The 25,577-nt window shown below is 35.8% G+C and overlaps 1 protein-coding gene and 1 long non-coding RNA gene across 11 annotated transcripts in view; one reads left to right on the top strand and one right to left on the bottom strand.

The window, feature by feature from the left end:
• The window catches only part of MYBPC1 (myosin binding protein C1), a 108,278-nt gene that overhangs the window by 50,500 nt on the left and 32,201 nt on the right, over positions 1-25,577 (top strand). For all 8 annotated transcript variants that reach the window (XM_058425503.1, XM_058425501.1, XM_032168894.2 and 5 more), the window contains 10 exons: positions 1,749-1,873; positions 3,020-3,125; positions 4,233-4,399; positions 6,187-6,349; positions 7,646-7,752; positions 8,083-8,216; positions 20,922-21,081; positions 22,406-22,510; positions 23,612-23,800; positions 24,683-24,817. In XM_058425503.1, the coding sequence (XP_058281486.1) occupies positions 1,749-1,873; positions 3,020-3,125; positions 4,233-4,399; positions 6,187-6,349; positions 7,646-7,752; positions 8,083-8,216; positions 20,922-21,081; positions 22,406-22,510; positions 23,612-23,800; positions 24,683-24,817 (1,391 nt within the window). The remainder of the gene's footprint in view (positions 1-1,748; positions 1,874-3,019; positions 3,126-4,232; positions 4,400-6,186; positions 6,350-7,645; positions 7,753-8,082; positions 8,217-20,921; positions 21,082-22,405; positions 22,511-23,611; positions 23,801-24,682; positions 24,818-25,577) is intronic.
• Positions 1,780-25,575, bottom strand: LOC131380808 (uncharacterized). 3 transcript variants are annotated; one of them, XR_009209042.1, is made up of 5 exons: positions 25,543-25,575; positions 20,964-21,218; positions 16,810-16,957; positions 5,772-6,001; positions 1,780-2,014 (listed from the first exon to the last, which is right to left on the bottom strand). It is a non-coding gene; the product is annotated as an uncharacterized LOC131380808 (long non-coding RNA). The 3 variants fall into 3 exon arrangements; XR_009209040.1 differs by lacking the exon at positions 16,810-16,957; XR_009209041.1 differs by lacking the exons at positions 5,772-6,001; positions 16,810-16,957.

Here is a 25,577-nt window from a genome sequence, read left to right as displayed (position 1 = left end):
CTATTTAAAGTGTTTTCCAATTATGGTTTTGTGTCACTACAGGTTATATGTGATTATTTCAGAGTATTGCCAAATTTCTCCCAATTTTAAAAAATAAAATTGAAAAATAACTTGCAATCCATATTTGATATGCCACCTGGGAATCACATCTTATAATTAGATGACTTGCTTTTCCAAAATAACGACTATATTTAATAATGGGTGAATACCTTCTATTTTCAGTTCAGGTACTGTTTTGAGCACTTGCAATATTGCATCTAAAAGGAACTCTTTAATGTTGACATAAAACAAAATGTGGGTCAAAGCCTGAGTTTTATTATTTCTTGGCCCTCTCACAAATGGAGACAGACTAAAGACAGACTAATCCCTGACGTCCGATGGTATCTCCAGCCTATTATGAAACTGCTTTACAGAGATCCTCCTCAGCCTGAGAGATTTTCAACTCCAGTATATTTTTTTAGGTTAACAGGAGCCACGTGTACATTTATAAAAGACGTTAATCCTGGAAAGCTGTTACTTCTGGAGTACAATTAGGTGGTTTCCAATTTCTTAATGTGGTCATGCCACTAGAGTGACTTTGTGATGATAACATTAATACCTGGTGTAAAAATCTCTTGAAGATAGCCTGAATTTACCAAAAACATAATTTTAATTGGTTATCTTTATGTAGAAAATATTTTTAAATATCTTGTTCTTGAAGGCTTCAATTTGAGAAATTCCCAAAGCAGTTTTTTTGGTCTATTTTAATCCCATCATGTTCTCCTCCGTAATACAGATCACAGATAATTATATTTTACAATCTTCTTGGCTTCTAGTTTTTTGTTTCCAAATACTCACATTCTTTCTTAGTAGATGTAACTGTATGATAGCACCAGTTCTTAAGCTCATTTAAGAGAACATCACATTCTATAGAACTGCTGCGTGTGTTTGTGGTTATATCACATTATTTCTTAAATTGTATAATCATTTATTCACCCAAGGAAATCTACTATACCACTGGGATAGGCAATAAATAGATCTTATTCATACATCAATGAATAAGATCAAGTCTCTACCCACCTATAAAGTACATGAATTGGTTAGTTAAAGAATTTACAGAGTTAAAAATCTGACACCCTCAGCCAACTCTATCTTCCAACAGTGGGTTAAAAAAATTAAATAGCAAATATGTGAGTACTGATTTTTATTTGAAATAAAAACCTTATGTAAAAGAAAATTATAATGGAAATTAAATAGTATATATAAATATGCTTATATATTATGTATTATAAAGATAAAAATTGTTTTTTTTTTGGTTTGACTGTATAAGATGTGATACCTAAAGAGCAGATCAAAATTATATCCCTGCTGGGCACGATGGCTCATGCCTGTAATCCCAACACTTTGGGAGGCTGAGGCAGGAACGCTTGAACCGAGGAGTCTGAGACCAGCCTGGGCAAGACGGTGAGACTCAGTCTTACAAAAAATAAGTTAGCTGGGCCTGATGCCCCACACCGGTGGTCCCAGCCACACGGGAGGCTGAGGCAGGAGGATCACTTGAGCCCAGGAGGTCGAGGCTCCAATTAGCTATGTTTGCACCACTGCACTCCTGCCTGTGCAACAGAGCAAGACCCTGTCTCAAAAAAAAAAAAAAAAATAGATCCTTGACTTTCAAACATTACCAAATTATAAGCCAAATTTGCTGGCAATAAAGAAAAGAATAAAATCACATTCACAGACTCTGTTTATTTTCCTCCTATTCAAAACAGATACATCTTTGAACACAAAGGATGCCAGAGAATCCTGTTTATCAATAACTGTCAGATGACAGATGATTCGGAGTATTATGTGACAGCCGGTGATGAGAAATGTTCCACTGAGCTCTTCGTACGAGGTAAAAATGAAATCTCTTATTGTGGTCACCAGGAACTGTTGGCTTCTTCTCCCAGGGATAATGATCAAAGTGAAAGTAACTGAGGCTCCTCTACACTGGCAGCTGTTATGGATCCTAACGAGTCTTCTGGTTTGTTGAAGACTAGAACAGCAGAGGGGAGAAAGAAAACCTGCTGAGTACAAATGCCTCATGTTTTGACTCAAGCCAAGCACTATTTTGCAAAAATAATTATTCTAGTTACAGCTTTGAAACCCAACAGATTTTACTGGATAATCCTTGTTTCACACACTCAGCTGGTCACAAATAGGTTTCTCTTGAAACCAGCTTCATTAATAAGTGGTTGGCCCCAAGCACACTGAAAATTATCATTTACTAAGACATTGTGGAAAGAGCTGGAGGGTGTGAATGAAGCCATGTCTTCCTTATTTTCTTTATGAGGCCTTCTGATTACAGACAACTCTGAGATCTCTGTCATCCATCTGGAACTAGGATCAAAGATTTTAGTTTTATATATTCTCCTTCATCAGAAATGTCTAGCACTTAGTGTCTTCTTTGTTAAAAGAATAATATTTGATATATGTTTTGTTTGTTCTTGAGAACAATAATTGATTTGACTTGGAGAGTTATGAAAAAATTGGGAGAATTTACCCAGGGTTGCCTGCTATTTATTTTGCCAAGAACAAACATAAACAAAACAAAACAAAACAAAGCAAAAAAAAACAGCCACAGTGGCTCATGTCTATAATACCAGCACTTTGGGAGGCCAAGGCACGTGATCACTTGAGATCAGGAGTTCAAGACCAGCCTGGCCAATGTGGTAAAATCTCATCTCTACTAAAAATGCAAAAATTAGTTGGGTGTAGTGGCATGCACCTGTAATCCCAGCTACTCAGGAGGCTAAGGCAGGAGAATTTCTTGAACCCAGGAGGTGGAGGTTGCATTGAGCCAAGATCATGCCACTGCACCCCAGCCTGGACAACAGAGTGAGACTCTGTCTCAAAACAAAAACCAAAATCTCACTGTTATCACCATGTCAACCATAGATGTTGCTTTCTTACTGTTGATTTTTCATCTGTGAACAAATCAGGGCTCATGGGATACGCTTTAGATATTTAATGATTCTGATTTCCCCTTTTTGTACACTAGAGCCTCCAATTATGGTGACCAAACAGCTGGAAGATACAACTGCTTATTGTGGAGAGAGAGTGGAATTAGAATGTGAGGTGTCTGAAGATGATGCCAATGTAAAATGGTAAATAGCCTTAATGAAGTCTGTCCGTTTTTAATAGACAAAAAAAATTGGACCTTCGTAGTTGATAGAACAGGAAGTACAAATAGCTTTTAAACCTTTGAAAAGAATCTCCACCTCATTTGTGTTAGTAGAGATGATAAATAAAAGTATACTAATATACTGGGGTTTTTCCACTCGTGAGACTGAAAAAAGAACCAGAGATCTACGTGGGCAAGCATGTAGGGAAGTGGGTACTTAATACTAAGTGGATGACTCAAGTTTACCCAAGTCTGTTTGACCCCAAAGCCTATGGATGCTCTTAACCTTTGTAGCAGGCTTCCTCTCACTATGCCATATTGGCAACTTACATGAAAAAACATATTTAGTGTTGACTGTAAGTAAGACTTCTTTAGATGTCTTCTAAGTGAGCTTACTAATGATGGTTGTGTTAATTCGGTTTTAGAAAAGTTTCTATTTGATTTCTATTTGCAATGATTTTTAAGTACATATTTATATGTATTTTTCATGTAACCCCTAGTCACTTTATTTTCATAGTACCTCAGGGGAAAAAAATTTAGACTGAGAATCACCAATTGCTTTTAGAAATAAGATCTTACTTGTTTTGCTCAGGTGGGGAGTGTTTTCTCAGGTTCCTTGTGAGTAATCTTACAATTAAAAACTAGAAATTTTACATCTTAAAATGAAATGTTATGTTGAAAGGTACAGTAAATTACACAGCAGGATTTGTAGTAATTGGTACAGTGTAGATTGTTCATTCTAATAGAGAATCATAGTTATCTTTAAAATGCTTTAAATGATATTCTTACTAGTGTGCTTCAAGAGCCTACATGTGGGTAATATCCACTCTTAGCAGTTGCACCTGATTCATCTTGAGTGAGAACAGGTGGATCGTGTTCTTTTAACACAATTTTGTAGACAATATTTGTTACATTATGAATCTACTGATGGATACAGAGATTGATTTGTACATTTTTTAATTCAACAAATAGTTCTTGTGTGTCTCATATCCTCCAGAAATTCTTCAGGATATTGCAATAAGCAAGATCGACAAGGTATTTTTCCTGAAGGATCTTTTATAAGCCTTTTTAATATTTTATTTTAATTCAGGTTTAAGAATGGTGAAGAGATTATCCCTGGCCCAAAATCAAGATACCGAATTAGAGTTGAGGGTAAAAAACACATCTTGATCATAGAGGGAGCAACAAAGGCTGATTCTGCAGAATATTCAGTAATGACAACAGGAGGACAATCATCTGCTAAACTTACTGTTGACTGTAAGTAAGACTTCTTTAGATGTCTTCTAAGTGGGCTTACTAATGATGGTTGTGTTAATTCAGTTTTAGAAAAGTTTCTATTTGATTTCTATTTGCAATGATTTTTAAGTATATAAAATGGATTTCATTCTAGCCAAGTGTCTGTGTCAGATCAATCAGGGTCTTTGAGGAAGGAACCACAACTCAATTTAATAGTAGAGCACCAATATTAGGAAGGAAGTATAAAAATCACCTGCCAGAAAAGTTATAATTCCAAGACCGTAAAAATAGGGGATAAATACTTAGATATGATGTCATATCCTGATAATGTTAGCTAGCTATTCATCAAATAAACATTCAACACTCTGCAATTACATTTGGCATGAGAAGAAAGTAATTCAAACCAAAAGGGCTCAATTGAGAAAATTGTAAGAGCTAATTTGCTAGTAGGTTTCAGAGGCATGAGAGAATTAATGTACTTCCCTCATTGCCCTCTACTGCTAGTCAGTTGGCAATGGCAGGATCTCTCCCAATTTGCCATAAAAATTAAAACAGCAAATATCTCAAGATGATGTCACAAACAGAGCAGAAATCTTACTTCCGTATTTATTGCTTAGTCCAGTTGCAGTTCATATAGTCATTGAATTATTCAGGATCAATCCCAATACATTCCTTATGCTTTATGGAACTGTGGCCATTTTAATTTAACATCAAGAAATCTTTCAGCCATAGACAGATCCTTATCTGATATTTGTATCCATTTAAAGCAATTACAATCCATTCTGCTATGATGTAACATGTGCATTTCTAAAAATAATTATGCTATGCAAAGTCATGCAATAAAAACCATAGGGTTTGTAGGGGAAATGGGATTATGGGTATGACACTCAAGAATTTTGCTGGTTTATTAGTCCGTTCTTATGCTGCTAGTAAAGACATACCCAAGACTGGGTAATTTATAAAGGAAAAAGGTTCAATTGACTCACAGTTCCGCATGGCTGGGGAGACCTCAGGAAACTTACAATCATGGCAGAAGGGAAAGCAAATATGTCCTTCTTCACATGATGGCAGTAAGGAGAAGTGCCAAGCAAAATGGCAAAAGTCCCTTATAAAACTGTCAGATCTCATGAGAACAGCAGCATGGGGGTAACCGCCCCCATGATTCAATTACCTCCCACCAGGTCCCTCCCATGACATGTGAGGATTATAGGAACTACAATTCAAGATGAGATTTGGGTAAGGGCACAGCCAAACCACATCAGTCAGCGACATATTTTTTAAAATATAAGAACCTAATAAAAAGTAGTAGCACAGTTTTACACATGCTAAATGGTTAATAAATATTATAATAAATATGGCACTTAACATTGAAAAAGACCTGAGATTTGCTTACAGAAGCAATGCTGGAAGTGTTGTGGCTTGTGAACTGTTGTGAAGCAGTAGAAAGAGGATTATTCAAAATCTGATGAGTAGTTGTGACCTCAGATGTAAATGGGTGTGGCTTATATCACATGGATGAACTGAGGTAGCTGATATATGTTTGAGGTGTGAGTCTGCAGATTTTGTGCATTCCTTGCTGGGTCATTTCAGGTGGATGCAATTTTCTGCATTCACCTAGTTTTTCTAAGGAGTGAAATTGTACATAATCAAATGTGAAATTATCCCCTAATATATTAATTGCATTGGTACAACTTCTCACTTTCAAAACAAACATTGTAGTAGAGCTCACTATACCATTGTGAAATGCCACCATCTTGGCCTGTTGGGAGTTTGGGCTTGGCATTTGTGTTGGTCTATCATTTTTGCAGTGAAACCTCTGAAGGTTTTGACACCTCTGACTGATCAGACTGTAAATCTTGGAAAAGAAATCTGCCTGAAGTGTGAAATCTCTGAAAACATACCAGGAAAATGGACTAAAAATGGCCTACCTGTTCAGGAGAGTGACCGTCTAAAGGTGGTTCACAAGGGAAGGTAAGTGAGCCAGGTGACCTGCAAGTGAGGTTTGGTCCCATTTCTATTTTCTCCATTTTCTAAATTACATATTTGGTGAGGATATTTGAAGGGTAGCCATAGGGAGATCATCTAGTCCTGATTCTTTGCTTCCAACTAGCAAGGTGTGATTTCTCTGTTGTATAGCATGTCCTATTCATAATTCTGTATCTGTACCTCACACTATGGTAACCTCACACTATGGTACTTTGTCTATTCAAAATCCATTGACTTTTTCCATCTAAACATGAAGTTAGAGGCCAGGCACCATGGCTCATGCCTGTAATCCCAACACTTTGGGAGGCCGAGGCAGACAGATCAATTGAGCTCAGGAGTTCAAGAGTTCCTGGGCTACATGGCAAAACCTCATCTCTACAAAAAACACAAAAATTAGCCAGCCGTGGTGGCATGCACCTGTAATCCCAACTACTTGGGAGGTGGGAGGATGGCTTGAGCCCAGTAGGGAGAGGTTGAAGTGAGCTGAGATCACACCACTGCATTTCAGCCTGGGAAACAGAATGAGAGACCCTGTCTCTAAAATAAATAATAAACATGAAGTTAGAGGAAAAATACTGAATTCTAATTGAGTACCTGATCAAATGGATTAACCGTCTCTAACCAATAAGTGTCACAATGCCTTCCCACAAATCTTTATTTGTGTAGGGGGCATAATATCCTAGAATCTGGCAAGGATCTAAGGCAAGAGTTTAACTTTGAATTCATGGGCTTTTAGGATATCATAAATGAACTTTAGGAAGCCCCATAACTCCTGTGAAATTGTGAGAAAATTCTGTGTATACAAAAATACATACTTTTTACACAGAAAGGATTCATAGTGTCCATTAGATATTCACTGGTTTGTGACCCCAATAAAGTTAAGAGCTATTGTTCTTAGGGTTTGGGATATAAAGCCAAAATCAAGATTATTCTTGGCATCTCTTGAATCTTAAAGTATAGCATTATTGATATGTTCTATTTTAGCCTTTTTAAAGCTATGAGATGAAAAAAAGAATAATGGACTCTGCATATACAATAAGCAGATTCTATTTGTGGAGATAATTCCATATAGTCCAAAATAAAGTTTGAATTTGAATCAATAAGTAGGATAATTAAGGCTTCTCATCCTCTCTCTCTCTCTCTCTCTCTCTTTCTCACTCTCTCCCTCTCTTTCCTGCACCAAAGAGGTTAATCAGATAAAGGCGAAGTGTCTTTTCAATTTGGGTCATATATAAACTAGATCTTTGCAGTCTTAGAAATACATTTTCCTTGTTTCCTTAGGATCCACAAGTTAGTGATAGCCAATGCCCTCACTGAAGATGAAGGTGATTATGTATTTGCACCTGATGCCTACAATATTACTCTGCCTGCCAAAGTTCATGTTATTGGTGAGTAGATAAAATAAGTCATTGCATAGTTGTGTTCTTTTTTGTTTGCTTTTGCTTACCATGGAATTATAATATATTCAAAACTAACTGACATTTAAGGAAAAATACATCAATTGGTATTAATCATCAATCAGAAAGATTGGTGACTTATACCAACACCTTACAATAAAATGGTTTTGCAAGGTGCCAGGCACCAACTATCTTGACTCTTCTTATATTCTTTTGGATCAGATAAAATATTGGTTACTACCATCATACTAGCCAAACATTAGGGCAGATATTCACACAGAAATGACTGTCTGATAACAAACACCATGCTTAATATTCTAGATCCTCCTAAGATCATCCTGGATGGTCTTGATGCTGACAATACAGTGACAGTGATTGCAGGAAACAAGCTTCGTCTTGAGATCCCCATCAGCGGAGAACCACCTCCTAAAGCCATGTGGAGCCGGGCAGATAAGGTTTGTTTTATGCTTGCACACACTCACATGCACACACACATATGCATACACACTGCCTACCCCACCCCTTGCCCTCCATTATTCAGATGAAGGGAGAAAACAAATAAATGTACAGCAGGACAGTAAAGATGTAATTCCTTTGAAAAAGAAAGATAACTGATTTTCAGGCAAATCTGATCATCATTAATTTACTTCTCATATTTCTGACTATTATGTAGCAAAGCATGTTTTGATGTACAGTGAACAAAGCCTCATTTTTATTCTAATGGAAATTGGGGGGATGAAAAAGAAAATGAATTATTAAATAAATAAATGAACAAAGTCACTTTGGATAGTAATAAGTACAAGAAGATAATAAAAGAGAATGATACAATAGCAAGTAACTGCATAGTCAATGGCAGCCTCTGTGAAGAACAAGGAACCCATTATGTGAAGATCAAAGAGAAGACATTTCCATATGGAGGCAATTACAAGTGCAAAGGCCAAGGGGAGAGAATGAGCCTGATGTGTTGGAGGAACAGAAGGAAAGCCAGCATGGCTGGGGCGAAATGAATGACGGGGAGAAATACAAGTGAGGGTGAAATGGTAGAGTAGTGCCAGCTCAAGTGTGACTCTGTGGCTTTCTACAAAAATAAAAGCAAAAAAAAAAAAAAAAAATTTACATTTATAAAGAAGACATGAGGCTGGGTATGGCGGCTCATGCCTATAATCCCAGCACTTTGGGAGGCTGGGGCAGGCAGACCACCTGAAGCCAGGAGTTCCAGAGCCTGAGCCTACATGGAGAAACCCCATCTCTACTAAAAATACAAAAAAATTAGCCAAATATGGTGGCAGCATGCCTCTAATTCTAGCTACTCGGGAGGCTGAGGCACAGGAATCGCTTGAACCCAGGAGGCAGAGGTTGCAGTGAGCTGAGATCACGCCACTGTACTCCAGCTGGGCGACAGAGCAAGACTCTATCTCAGAACAAATTTTGTTAATGTTAAAAATAAAATTAAATAATAAAAAGCAGAATGAGACTTCTACTTTCAACCAGAATTGAATAACAGGAACCAGATTTACCTACTCACTTGAAATAACCCCCAAAATAGACAAAATTATATAACCCCCAAAACAGACAAAATAGACAAAATATATGAACAATGGGTTTCAAGGCATTGGACATCAGATCGTGAAAGATAGTGACTATGAAATATGATAAACAAATGAAGTGAGCCCTATAATTGCCACAAGCTTATTGCCATAAAAGAGTATCCAGGCAGTGGCACAAGGAAGAAAAACCTGGACAGAACCCAGTGGACTCCCTAAGTTTAGGACTCCCGTTGTACAAGGAGACCAAGGCAGCTAGAGTTCATAGGATACATACTATTTTTTTATTTTTATTTTATTTTAATAAAATAAAATAATTTAATAATTTAATAAAATTTAATAATTTAATAAAATAATACTGGAGGAGAGAGCTGCACAGAGTCCCCCTGGAGCTCTGCAGAGGATCACGCTCAAATATTCGGCAAAGATCAGTGCACATTTATGAGGAAACTACCCAAGATTCAAGAAAGGAACATATGAAAGGATTAAAGAGAAGTGGATTGGCACTCACACAAGGCCAATAGTAGTGCCTGTTCCCCCTAGCTAGACGTGAAAACCTCATCATTCACAGTGCATTGAGTAGAGTACTCAGGAAAGCCTTGCCTTCGTTGCAGAAATAATTAACCCTAGACTGAGCACTGTCATGGACCCACCTAATAAGTCATAAAAACAAGCCTAAAAGATTCAATTTCCAAATAATTTAATTGCATTTCAAAACAAAGCTCAAGATTCATATAGGAATACAAAAATATCAAGCACCCAACATGACAAAATTAGCAATATCCTGCCATCCAGTCAAACATTATGGTGGAGAAATAAGCAGGAAAACACAGCTCAAAATGAGGAGAAAGTCAGCTACAGCCAACTCAGATCTCACATGTAAATTAGATTTAGCAGTCGAGCATATGAAAATAGTTATTTTAACTGTATTCCATATGTTCAAAAAGTTAGGTGGAGAAATGTTAAGCTCTCCATTTAAATTAAATTTAGGAGAAATTTAATAAAATAAAATAAAAATAAATTTAAGAGAAAGTTAAGTGAAAAAAGTGAAATGAAATGGAAAATATAAAAAGATCCAAATCTAATCACCTACAGATGAAAGCAATAAAATGTCTCAGATAAAAAATATGTAGATGGAATGAATGGCTAATTAGACATTGAAGGTGAATTTGAAGACATAGCAATAGAAATGATCCAAAATGAAACACAAGAGAAAAAGTCCAGAAAAATTTAGAGAATCAGTTAGACTTCCAATTTTCATTCGGGCATGTAATCAGCTTAGAAGTTGCCACTCTATCCTAACAAGTAAAAAGCTGGACAAACTGAAAAACTAGCAACTCCTCTTACATATGTCAGAGAAGTGAGGATACAGGGCAAACTGCTGAAATGTGAGAGTGGAGTGACACATTGAAAGTGTTCAGGGTGAAAGCCCACCAACCTAGAATTCTGTACCCTCTGAAATTATCTTTCAAAAGTGAGGGAGAAATAAAGACTTTCTCAGACAAACGAAAATTTAGGGAATTTGTTGCCAATGGATCTGTCTTGCAAAAAATGTTAAAAGATGTTCTTCAGAAAAAAGGAAAACAATATAGGTCAGAAACTCAGATCTACATGAAGAAAGAAAGAGTATAAAATAATGAATAAGTGAAGGTGAAATAAACTTTATTTTTCATTTTTCCTACTCTCAGTTGATCTAACAAATAATATTTTGTTCAAAATGATAAAAGCAACAATGTATTCAATTAGGTATGCTTATAAGGCTATATTTATGTATTTTATATATAAGTGAAATGAAAGAAAGCAATAATACAAAAAATGGGAGAGAGGAATTAGGGACATTTCATTATTTTAAAGTACGTGCACTACTTGTGAACCACTGTAGTGTTGTTTGAAAGTGGAGTTGGGTTAATTGTAAATATATATTGTAAACTAGGGAAACCACTTTAAAAAGTTTAAAAAAGAGGAAGTAAAATTATTATGCTAATAAAAGAGAGAAAATGAAATCACATAGAATGCTTAATTAAAACCACAAAAGGCAGAAAAAAATGTAGAAGACAAAAATAGGAACAAAGAAGAAGGGCAACCAATAGAAAATAATAACAAATATGACAGATATTGATCCAGCTATACCAATATTTACTTTAAATGTCAATGGTCCAAATATACAAATTAGAAGCCCAAGATTGTCAGAGTAGAGCAAAAACATGACCCAAAGATATGTTGACTGTAAGAAACCCAGTTTAAATATAAAGTTGCATCCCTTAAAGTATAGGGATGGAGAGGGACATACTGTGCTAAGACTAAACAAAAGAAAGTATGAGTAACCATATTAACTTCAGGCAATGCAGACTACAATGTGAAGAAATTTATCTGGAATACAAATGAGCATTACGTAATGATAAATGGGTCAATACTCCAAGAAGGCCTAATAATCCTTAACATGTATACACCTAACAACAGAGCCTCAAAATATATGAGACAAAAACTGATAGAATGGCAATGAAAAATAGATGTATTCACTATTATAGTTGGAGACTTTGACATCCCTCTATCAGAAATGGGCACATTCAGCAGACAGAAAATCAGTAAGGACATAGCTGAACTCAACAGCACTATCAATCAATTGTATGTAAATAACATCTATAGATTACTTCATCCAATAGCAGCAGATTACACATTCTTTTCAAGCACACATAGCATATTCACCAAAATAGAACATATTCTAGGCCATAAAAGCACCTTAACAAATTTTAAAAATAGAAGTCATGTAATATCTGCTCTCAGGGACAATGGAATTAAACTAAAAATAAATAAATTACAGAAGTGAAACTAAACAACAATACATAACAGAAAAATAGCTGAAAATCCCTCAAATTCCTGAAGATTAAACAACACACTTCAAAGAAGAAATCTTAAAAGAAAATTTAAAATATATTGAATTAAATGAAAATGAAAATACAACATATCAAAATGTTTAGGTTGCAGCAAAAGCAGTGCTTAAAGGGAAATTAATGGCAATGATTGCATATTTTTAAAAATAAGAAAGACCTAAAACCAGTAATCAAAGTTTACATGTTAGAAAACAAGAGAAAGAAGAGTAAATTAAATTCAAAGTAAGCAGATAAAAGACATGATATAAATTAGTGCAGAAATAAATGAAATTGAAAACTGGAAATTAATAGAGAAATTAACAAAAGCTGGTTCTTTGTATCAATAAAATGTATAACCCTCTAGCCAGGCTAAGTAGGAAAAGAAGAGTCAAGGCTAATTAACAGAAACGAAAGAGGGACATTACTACAAATCCCATGAACATTAAAAAGATAGTTAAGGAATATTATGAACAACTCTATGCCCATAAATTTCACAACCTAGTTGAAATGGACCAACTCCTTGAAAGATACAATCTTCTAAAACTCACACAAGAAGAAATAGGCAATCAGAAAAGGATTACCTCTATTAAACAAATCGAATCAATAATTAATAACCTTACAAAACAGAAAGCAACAGGCCCCAATGGGTTTGTTGGTAAATTCTACCAAACATTTAGAAAAGAAATTGTGCCTTAATCTCTTTCAGAATACTTCCTAATTCAATCTATGAAGTCAGTTTTATCCTAATATCAAAACCAGAAAATTTCAGACCAATATCTCTCATAAATGTAGATACAAAAATTCTAATAAAACATTAGCAAATCAAACCCAACAATGTATGAAAAGAATCATACACCAGGACCAAGTGGAACTTATTCTAGGTATGCAATGCTGGCTCAAAATTTGAAAATCAATTAATGTAATCCACCACATCAGCAGGCTAAAGGAGAAAAGGAACATGATTTTATCAATAGATGCAGAAAGAATCTTTGACAAAATGCATGAAGAAAACTCTCAGCAACATAGAAATAGAGGGAAATTTATTCAATCTGATAAAAAAAAAACTACCAAAAAAGAAAAAACCCAACAGCTAAAGTTATACTTAACAGTGAGAAACTTGACGCTTTCCTACCAAGATCAGAAATAAGGCAAGAGTGTCCTCCTGTCGCCACTGCTTTTTAACATTTTACTGGAAGGCTTAGCTAATGCAATAAAAGAAAAAGGGTATACAAATTGGAAAAGAAGAAATAAAATGGTGTTTGTTCACAGATGACATGGTTGTCTGTGTAGAAGATATAAAAGAATTGATACAAAAACTCCTGAAACTAATAATTTGTAGCAAAGTTGCAGGATAATACAATGTTCCCATACAAAAGCCAATTGTTTTCCTTTATACCAGCAGTAAACAAGTGGAATATAAAATTAAAAACATGTTACCATTTATATTCATACCCCCCAAAAGGAAATACTTAGGTATAAATCTAATCGGTACAAAATCTATATGAGAAAAACTATGAAACTCTGATGAAAGAAAGCAAAGAAAAAATAAATAAATGAAGAGATACTCCATGTTCATGGATAGGAAGATGCAATATTGTCAAGGTGTCCCAACTTAATCTAGAGATTCATTGCAATTCCAATCAAAATCCAAGCATGTTATTTTGTGGATATGAACAAACTGATTCTGAATTTTATATGGAGAGACAAAACACCCAGAATAGCCAACTCAATATTGAAGGATAAGAACAAACTCAGAAGACTGATAATACCCAATTTCATGACTTACTATAAAGCTTTCATAATTGAGACAGCATGGTATTGACAAAAGAACATAAAAATTGATCAATGGAACAGAATACAAGAAATAGACCCACATAAATATAGTCAACTGGTCTTTGACAAAGTAGCAAAGGTAATACAATGAAGCAAAGATAGTGCTTTCAACAAATGGTGCTGGAACAACTGACAATGAATGCAAACACAGACTTTATACCCTTCACAAGAATTAACTCAAAGTGGATCATATACCTAAATGTAAAATGTAAAACTATAAAACTCCTGGAACCTAACATAGGTGAAAACCTAGATGACCTTAATTATGGTGATGATCCTTTAGATACAACACTAAAGGCACAATTAGTGGAAAATACATTTGATAGGCTGGAATTCATTAAAATTAAAAACATCTGCTCTGCAAAAGACAGTATCAAGACCATGAGAAGACAACCCATAGTAGACTTGGAGAAAATAGCTACAGAAGACACATCTGATAAAGAATTGTTATATAAATATACAAACAACTCTTAAAACTCAACAATAAGAAAATGAACAACTTGATTAAAAAATGGGCAAAGACCTTGAAAAACATTTCTCACCAAAGAAGATATATAGATGACGAGTAAGCATATGAAAAGATGTTCAATATCATATGTTATTAGGGTATTACAAATTAAAACAACAATGTCATTCACGCATTAGAATGGCCAAAATTCAAAACACCAAGAACATGAAATGCTTGGAAGGATGTGGAGCAACAGGAACTCTCATTCATTGCGGGTGGGAATGCAAAATGGCACAGCTGTTTTGGGAGACAGTTTGACAGTTTATTACAAAACTAAACACACTCTGACCATACAATTCAGCAATTGTGCTCCTTGGTATTTACTCAGATGAGGTGAAAACTTATGCCCCCACAAAACCCTGCACACAAGTGTTTATGGCAACTTTTTTCATAATTGCCAAAAGCTAGAAGCAACCAAGATATCCTTCAGTAGGTGAATGAATACATAAACTGCACTACATCCAGACAATGGAATATTATTCAGCACTAAAAAGCAATAAGCTACTAAGCCAAGAAAGACATGAAGGAGCCTTAAACACATATTGCTAAGTGAAAGAAGCCTGTCAGAAAAGGTTCCATACTGCCTAATTCCAGCTATGTGACATTCTGGAGAAAGAAAAATTATGGAGGCAGTAAAAAGATGAGTGGTTGCCAGGGGCTAGGGAGAAGACAGGGATGAACAGGTGAAGCACAGAGGATTTTTAGGGCAGTGAAACTATTGTGTATGATACTGTAATTGTGCATACATGTCATACATTTACCAAAACCCATAGAATGTGCAATGCCAAAAGTGAACTCTAATGGAAACTGTGAACTTTGGGTGATAATAAAGTGTCAACATGGGTTCATCAGTTGTAACAAGTGTACCACTATGGTGCAGGATGTTAATAGTGGGAGAGGTTGTGCATGTGTGGGGACATGTGATAGATGGAAACTCTCTGTACTTTCCACTCAATTTTGTTGTGAACCTAAAATTGCTCTAAAAAATAAAGTTTATTAATGAAAACAAAAAAATGTTGAAGAAGGAGTATTTCCTCCTCTTCCATTTTCTGGGGACAAAAAAGAGTATCATTGAGCTATGGAGAACTTCAAGCAGTCAAATATATGTCCCCAAAGACAGGACAGAACTGGAGTTCCCCAAGGAGAAGGAAAAAAAAAATTTAATTAACAATGGCCACAAAGTTTCCAAATTTGGTAAAAACTATGAACTTAGAGATGCAAGAAGCTCAATAAACCCTAAGCACAAGAAGCATTAAGAAAACGACATCAAGACCCATCACAATCAAACTGCTCAAAACCAGTGATGAAGAAAAATATTAAAAGCAGATAGAGAAAAACGTCACATTAAATAAAGAGAAGCAAAGACAAGGATGTCAGCATATTTCCTGGGAAGCATGGCCAGTGAGAAAATAGAAGCAACATCTTTAAAGTACTGAAAAAAAACCTGTCAACCTAGGATTCTATACTCAATAGAAATAAATTTAAAAAATGAAAGCAAAGTAAATTATTTTCAGATATAAAAGAACTGAGAGAATTCATCACCAGCTGACCTGCACTACAAGAAATGTTAACGGGAATCCTTAAAGTTAGAAGGAAAGTGATGTCAGCTGGAAATATTTTCACAAAGGAACAAAGAGCACCAGAAATAGTAACTACATGGATCAGTATGAAAGATTTTTTCTTAATATTTAAGTATCTTAAAAAGAAAACTGTTTAAACAAAAATTATGACAATGCATTATAGGGTTTATAACATAAGTATACATGAAATTTATGACAACAAATATACAAGTTCAGTAGGGAAGAAATAGAAGTAAGAATTAGTAAAGGTAAAAATGGAATGGTACTACTATAAATTTATTCTACAGATACATCTTGACTTATGACAGAGTTGCACCAGGTAAACCCATAGTAAGTTGAAAATATCGTTAAGTTGAAAAGCAGCTGGGTGCCCTGGCTCACACCTGTAATCCCAGCACTTTGGGAGGCAGAAGTGGGCAGATCACCTGAGGCCAGGAGTTCAAGACCAGCCTGGCCAACATGGTGAAACCCTGTCTCTACCAAAAATACAAAAAATTAGCCAGGTGTGGTGGTGCACATCTGTAGTCCCAGCTACTTGGGAGGCTGAAGTGGGAGAATTCTTGAACCCGGGAGGAGGAGGTTGCAGTGAGCCACCGCAGCCTGAGTGACAAAGCAAGGCCTTGTCTCAAAAAGAAAAAAAAAGCATTTAATACACCTAACCTACTGAACACATAGCTTAGCCTAGCCCACCTAAACATGCTCAGAATACTTACATTAGCCTACAGTTGGACAAATCGTCTGGCAACACAGTACACTGTGGAGATCAGTTGTTCACCGTCATGATTATATGGTTAACTGGGAGCTGAGGCTCGCTGCTGCCACCCACTATCACAAGAGAGTATCATACCGCATATCGCTAGCCTGGAAAAAGATCAATATTCAGAATTCAAAGTATGATTTCTGCTGAATGCGTATTGCTTTCACACCATCATAAAGTTGAAAAATTGTATGTTAAAACCATTGTAAGTCAGGAACAGTTTGTAATATACATGAAGTGTTATATCACTTGAAGGTAGATTGTGAAAAGTTAAAGAGGTTTGCTATAAACCCTAAAGAAGCCACTAAAATAATAAAACAAAGAGTTATAGCTGATAAATCAACAAAGGAAATAAAATGGAATCATAAAAATATTTAACCCAAAAGAAGGCAGAAAAAGAGGCACAAAGAACAGATGGGACAAGCTGAAAATAAATAGCAAAAAGATCAAATTGTAAGGAGAAATCGAGGAATTTAAGATTTCAATACTCTTCTCTCAATAGTTAATACAACAAAAAGACAGAAAATCAGTAAGGTTTAGAAGACTTGAACAATACTACCAACCATTTCGAACTGATTGACATTTATAGAACTCTCCATTGCACAAAGCAAAATGAGTATTATTTTAAACCGCACATGGAACATTTAACAAGATAGACCATATTCTGGACGATAAATAATTCTCAATAAATATTAAAGGATTCAAGTAATGCAAGGTATGTTTTCTGACCACAATGGAATTAATTAGAAATCAATAATAGATATCTGGAAAAATTCCCAAATATTTGGAACCTAAACAACATATGTCTAAGTAATTCATGGATCAAAGACATCATATGGTAAATTAGAAAATATTTATGGCCGGTTGCAGTGGCTCACGCCTGTAGTCCCAGCACTTTGGGAGGCTGAAGTAGGCAGATCACTAGAGGTCAGGAGTTCAAGACCAGCATGGCCAACACGGTGAAACCCCGTCTCTACTAAAAATACAAAAAAATTAGCCAGGCATTGTGGCATGTGCCTGTAATCCCAGCTACTCAGGAGGCTGAGGCAGGAGAATTGCTTGAACCCAGGAGGTGGAGGTTGCAATGAGCTACGATCACACCACTGCTCTCTAGCCTGGGCAACAGAGCAAGACTCCATCTCAAAAACAAAAAAGAAAATATTTGTGAACACGTCACATATTAGACTTGTGGAATACTACTAAATCAGTACTGAATTTTCCTATAACAATTAAAGAAAAGAAATTTGTAATTAAAAACATATCACAAAGAAAATTTCAGGTCTAGATGACTTTACTAGACAGTTCTAACAAACATTTAGCAAGAAACAATACCAAATTCTACACAAACTCTTCCCCAAAATTGAAGAAGAGAGAATAAGAATATTTACCATCTCATTCTTTAAGGCCAGTATTACCCTTATAGTAAAACCAGACAAAGACATTCCAGGATAAGGAAACTACAAACCAATATCATTCATGAACATGGATTTAAAAGTTCTAAACAAAATTTAGCAAATCAAATCCAACAATATATAAAAAGAATAATATATAATATATCATGACAAAGTAGGGTTTATCTCAAGAATCCAAAAGTTGGTTTAATATTTGAAAATCAATTAATATGTCATCATATTAACAAGTAGGAAAAAATACAGCCCTCTCAATAGACACAGCAAAAACATTTGGCAAAATCCAGGATCCATTCCTAATATAAATCTCTCAACAAACTAGGAAGTAAAAAGACCCTCCTCAACATGATAAAAGACATCCATGAAAATTTTATAACTGTTATCCCACTTAATAGTGCAAAAGTGAATGCTTTTCCTCTAAGATCAGAAAGGAGAGAGATATGTCCACTCTCACTACTTCTATGCAACATCATAGTTGAGCTTCTAGCCAGAGCAACCAGACAAGAAAAAGAAATAAAAGACATCCATATTTGAAAGGAAGAAGTAAAACTGTCTTTATTTGCAGATGACATGGTTACCAATGTAAAAAATGCAATGTAATCAACAACAATAAAAAAACTCCCAGAGCAAATGTTCATAATAGCATTATTTGTAAGATCCAAAAGCTGAAAACAACTCAAATGTCCATCAACAGGTGAATGGACAAACAAATTGTAATATATTCATACAATGGACTACTGCTCAGCAATAAAAGGAAATACTGATATACACAAAAACATGAATGCATCTTAAAATAATTATGCTAAGTGAAAGAAGGTATACTTAAAAAGTATTTTTAATGTCATTTTTAAAAAACACTTTAAAAATGACAATATCAAGTTCTGACAAGGATATGGAACAATGAAATGTACATACATCACTTTTCCAAAGTGGATGTAACAGCAAAATGGTACATCCTTTTTGGAAAATAGTTTGGTGGTTTTTTATAAAGTTAAATATGTTCTTACGATACAATTCTATGGTGCTATGTCTAGTCATTCACCCAAGAAAAATGAAGACATGTCCACACAAAAACCTGTATATGAATGTTTTTAGCAGCTTTGTTCATAATTGTCAAAACCCAGAAACAACCCAAAAGTACAATTGTACAAACACACAGTTGGCACATACCTGAACTAACTACACGTGGAATATACAATGGAATACTACTCAGCAATAAAGAGGAATGTACTAGTTATACGTGCAGCAACAAGGAAAGATCTAAAAAGTATCATGCTAAGAAAAAAGGCAAAGGCTACATACTGTTGGATTCCAGTTATATGGCATTTGAGAAAAAGGAAAACGAAGGACAGATATCAGACCAGTGGATCCAGGGAGCAGGGTGTAGGGTGTAGTTTAATTGCCAAGGAGCTTGGAGCCACTGTTGAAGGTGATGGAAATGGTTTATATCTTGACTGTGGTAGTAATTATACAATTACATAAATTTGTCAAAATTCATAGAACTATATTTCTAAAAATTGTGAATTTTGCTCTATGTAAATCACAGTGTACAAGCAAGCCAACAAAACAAAATATAGAAAACTGAAGATGATAGTGTAACATGACCCTATATAAAATTTTTTTCTCACATTAAAAAGAAAGGAGATGGATTAGCTTTGGGAGTGAGAAAAACAAAAAATAAATAAAAACAAAAGAGAACATCTATTAAAATCTTACATTAGAATTTGGCTGATACGAGGAAATTTTGTTCTATTACAAAATGGAAGAATTAGAGAATTATTTCAGGTATTCTTACTGTGATCACAATCTTAGGTTATTGAAGACTTACGAGTCCTAATACAGACACAAAAGAGTAGAGAGTTTACCTAGTATTTAGTGGCAAATAACCAGATTCTAAATTACTCTGACCTTTTCTGTTTTTCCTCTTTGTATATTGGCTATTGATTGTCTTATAGAAGATACAACCTGGGAATCAGAAAAATGTAATCCTGCTTTAAATTTCAGGTTTAAGAAAGAAGAAAAAAAGGGAAAAAATAGAAGAAGAAAATAAAGAAAATATAATAGGAGGCTCAACCTCGCTCTGTCTTTACTTTGGGAATTAGATGTTCATTCTTTTGTGTTTTTACTAGAAGAAGAAAATGGAAAATTGGCCCTGCAGCCTTCTTCAATCCTTTTCAGTATTTTAAAATTTTCCAAACATCTAAGAAAATGAACAAATCATTATTTCGTTTCTGATAGGAGTTTGAGGGTTTCTAATTTCATACACAGGGACTCCTCTCCTAGAATGACATTTCTGCACTTGTATTTTTAGTCCTCCAATTTTCTCTTGGAAAAGTTGGTGGCTAGTGGGCTTTGGGATCAAATCCCAATTCTGCTACTTCCTACCTGTGTGACCTTGAGCAAGATAAGTCTCAGTTTCTTTATGTGTAAGATGGTATAATAATACCTTGTCATTAGAGTTGGGGGAGAATTAAACTGAGAAAACATATAATAGGCATGAACACTATATAGTTATACTATATAGTCCACCAAATACACTATATAATCTATACACTATACACTCTATAGTCTGCTGCTGAATTGCTCAATTTATAAGAGACTCTGAAGTAGCCCTTGTTATTGTGTAAATCATGCCACATTTTGTTTCTCCACTTCTTAGGCTATTATGGAAGGCAGTGGCCGGATAAGGACAGAATCTTACCCTGATAGCAGCACTCTGGTCATTGATGTAGCTGAAAGAGATGACTCTGGTGTTTACCACATCAATCTGAAAAACGAAGCTGGAGAGGCACATGCAAGCATCAAGGTTAAAGTTGTGGGTAAGTCCTCCAGATAAACACACTTCTAGAATCAAGCTGACATGTCAAGATTCAGAGTAGACTTTCCTTCTTGGTCCTTTCCTTCCATTTCCTTCCTTTGTCTTTCCTTTGTCTTCTTTTTTTTCTTGCCTAGAGGACTTATCATTGGAGGAAGAATAGCTAAGGTCAGCCATTTGGGGTTGCTGGTCATTAGCTCTCCAAAGTCATATTCCCTTTTGGTGCCCTTTAAACATCACTGAAACACAATTGCTAAATAACTTCCCACATCACAATCATTACAGAGGGATAAGATCTGCCTTGGTCCTTAGACAACTACCTAAGCGCATTTTTCCTAAGCCCAAAACTGAATAAAATGAGTCTGGTAGATTACTACTGTTCCAAGGTCTGATGCTCTCCTCTTCTTACTTTAGTTTCTCCTTAAATGACATATTTCAAATTGACCAAAAACTAAGGTCACTTTTATCAGACACCGAACTATACTTACAAGATATTGTGACTTGCCATTTTTGACTTGGATTTCTACAAGCCAACATCTTGAGTCCTGTAAAACTCCTTGATTCAGTTCTGCGCAAGTTCACTTTGTAGTTAAAAACAACAACCACAGCAACCATATTCAACATTTAGACAATAATTTCTTGGTTAACATTTTCAAGGTAAGGAATGAGAGTCTTGGGTTTCATATGGGGCTTATTCTGTAATGTTGGGACACTGGTTTAAGGGATTTGGAGATGTCATTATTTTTACTTGGGGCAAGGGGTGGGCTCATCTTCCCTTATCCCATATTGAGCACAAATTTTTGCCCAAATTAGTTACTAACTTGTATTAGTCTGTTTTCACGTTGCTGATAAAGGCCTACTAGAGACTGGGTAATTTGTAAAGAAAAAGAGGTTTAATGGACTCACAGTTCCTTGTAGCTGGAAAGGCCTCACAATCATGGTGGAAGGTAAAAGCCATGTCTTACATGGCAGCAGACGAGACAGAGAGTGAGAACCAAGCCAAAGGGGTTTCCCCTTACAGAACCCTCAGATCCCTTGAGACTTACTCACTACCACGAGAACAGTGTATGGGAAATTGCCCCTATGATTCAATTCTCTCCCACCAGGTCCCTCCCACAACATGTGGGAATTACGGGAGCTACAATTCAAGATGAGATTTGGATGGGGACACAGCCAAACCATATCATAAGCATAATTCAATAAACATGGAAAAGTACTCAGAAATAACAGTTTCAATGATTATCACCAAGAAACATATTTTCCTGTTAACTGTTTCTTTCTACTCCCCCTTCCTTATTTTACTTTATCCTATTTTTTGTCTGCCACAGACTTCCCTGATCCTCCAGTGGCACCAACTGTGACAGAGGTGGGAGATGACTGGTGTATCATGAACTGGGAGCCTCCTGCCTACGACGGAGGCTCTCCAATCCTAGGTAACTGCATGTTGGTTAGTCTGTGTAACTGCCAGTACAGTTGTGTCCTCTTTACACATCTTCGTACAGAGCACATTTTAAAATATTGCATTTAGAAGAAAACCTATTTTACTGTGACTTTATGCACTCAAAATGAAATATATATGTTGAGATGCTCTGTAATTACTTGAGATTCAAATAGCTCTGATGAATATCATCTGATTGCTGGTTTTCTTTTTTTGTTTGACGTTTATACACACTAATTTTGAAGCAACTATAAGCCCAACGTCCACCATCCTAGCCAGTGAATGTCTGATTCTACATGATTTTGTCTGTGAAGAAATTTCTTTTAGAATTAAATAATTAGGCTGAGCATTGTGGCTCATACCTGTAATCCCAGCATTTTGAGGGGCCTAGGCGGGTGGATCACTTGAAGCCAGGAATTCGAGACCAGTCTCGCCAACACGGTAAAACTCCACCACTATTAAAAATACAAAAATTAGCCAGGCATGGTGGTGCGCACCTGTGGTCCCAGCTACTCACTACTTAGGAGGCTGAGGTGGGAGGATCACTTGGGCCCAGGGGCGTGGAGGTTGCAGTGAGCCAAGATCACACCACTGCACTCCAGCCTGTGCAACAGAATGAGACTCTGTCTCAAAAAAAAAAAGAAACAAAGAAAGAAAAGCAAAAATATTTAAATGCTTAGAAGCATTTGCTTCCCCTATGCCATGAGAATTTTTTCTCTTTGCTAATGGTGAGACTCACGAAACTGGTCATTTCCCCCTTCTTATCTTCCTTGTTGGGACTCAGAGTCAACTACATTGCCTCTGATTATATTGTTCACCTACAGTGACTAAGTTGCTATGGCTGACTTATCTGTGATCCATTTTTCTTCTCTTTGTAGTATAATTTTAATTTCTTAGTCCCATTATTTTCATCTATATTTTATATTAATATTTCTATTCTCTTGGAATAAGGTAGGTTAAAAATATTTACATACATGTATGACTATTTCACATAGATTGATGACAAAATGCAAAATTTTAAGGACTTCTAATATCTGACAAAGTTTAATTTCAGAGACCAAGGAAAAACCTTAGTTTTCATTTTGCATACCTGCAGGATATTTTATTGAGAGGAAGAAGAAACAAAGCTCCAGGTGGATGAGGCTGAATTTTGATCTCTGCAAAGAAACAACTTTTGAGCCCAAGAAGATGATTGAAGGTGTGGCCTATGAGGTCCGCATCTTTGCAGTTAATGCCATTGGCATCTCCAAGCCCAGTATGCCCTCCAGGCCTTTTGTTCCTTTGGGTAAGTCAAGAGAGATGAGTCTTTGTCATCAGAATCATTGCCCCAGAGTATGACTGCTTTCTCTCTGATCCCTAACTGGAACAGGCCTGGACGCTTCTTAGAGTTGTAGGTGGGCAGGAGCTTGAAACAGTTAGGGCCAATTTTATGTCTAAGAAATTAAAAAGTGGGTTTGGTCAAGTTGAATAACTTCAAAACATAAGCCCTGGAATTCATTACCATAATTCCAGTGCCAACTGTGGGTGGCTCTGGTTGCCATTCCCCACTGAAAACATGTTGCTGAGTCCATGGACATATGAGTACTTTCCATTTGCCCTTCTGAAGGTATTAACCTATTAATATAACCCAGCTTAGTGTAAACAACTATCACTGAAACAAATTGAGATCGGTTCAACAGGCTACACTTGGAAACTGGTTTCTTTGCTTTATGGTCACACCTTAAATGTTATCTATTAAATCAAAAAAGTTAGTTCAGTGAAGGCAAAAAGAAAAAAAGACATCTCCATTATTTTATGGCAATGAGGTATTTTTTTCAATGGAAAAAAATGTAATACAAGAGTTTGCACTTGGAAATTAGAGAGCAATGGGAAAATTACTCTAGATCATTAGATCCCAAACCTTGCCTTCTTCAACTTCCTTGGGCCTCCCAGCTTCCCACACCAGCTTCTCAATTTGGAAAAAACACATGACAGCATTTCCAAAATTCTCACATTGATCAGCTCTTTGCTTGCACATGTCCATGCTCAAGGTGTCTTCACTGAATTCCATTAAGATGTAGGGCTTTTGTGTCTATTTTTATTTGTATCCCCATTGATTTTATCACAGTTCTTGCACTGTAGCTGTGTAGTAAATAGTTTATTCTTTTCTGTCTCTTTTATCTTTAAGCTGTAACGAGCCCTCCTACTCTTCTGACTGTGGACTCTGTCACTGACACGACTGTCACGATGAGGTGGCGCCCCCCAGACCACATTGGTGCAGCAGGTTTAGATGGCTATGTGCTAGAGTATTGCTTTGAAGGAAGTAAGTACAACCAGTAGATAAAACGAATACTGTCATCAATAGGTGAGATATGTCCCTCCCCTTTCTTTTGTCTCTTTTTCTTGAGAACGCATCACCTTCCTACGAAAATAAGATCAAGCCAAACGTCATCCTTCTGAGATGTATACAAACTAAGTCCTTTTTTAGTCCTTGGTGCTTATAAATTGATATCTCAAAAATATCTTGGCTAGGCTGCCAGATTGGACACCATAATTGAACTAAGACATGGGAGGAAGAGATTGTAACAAAACTTTGGGGACTTCCACTTCTTAAACTGGTGGAATTGAATTGCACCACAGCAATATAAAAGTCTAGTTATGATGAAGCCAGTTGGAAATTCTAAAACCTATACTTGGCCGAAGTGAGCTATCAAAAGAGTGACCTATTTTGGGTAATAAAGGGAGACTACATATTTGGCTAGTGATCATCACCTGCCTTCATCTAAAAATAAGATGAATTAAGAACCGCTCTTAGTTTTAAAGGAAGCAGCATTAAATCCTTGAGCATATAAGAAATAAGTTCAATATGTAGCAGTAACTTATCTCAGAAGTTGGGGATATAAAAATGTAATCAGTTTAATTTAGGAGGGGAAGAGAAACAAGGCCATAAATTTTTAAAATCACTGATAGAAATAATAGAAAAAGAAAAAATGACAGAAGAAAATATGGGCCAGAATTACCCGAAAACCAAAAGAATGTGAAACTTACCAAAATCCTGTTGTGTTTCTTGGTTTCTTATTTGC

Source organism: Hylobates moloch, unplaced genomic scaffold (genome assembly GCF_009828535.3).
Source record: "Hylobates moloch isolate HMO894 unplaced genomic scaffold, HMol_V3 SCAFFOLD_12, whole genome shotgun sequence".
NCBI classification, from domain to species: Eukaryota; Metazoa; Chordata; class Mammalia; order Primates; family Hylobatidae; genus Hylobates; species Hylobates moloch.
This window is presented reverse-complemented; position numbering and strand designations above follow the sequence as displayed.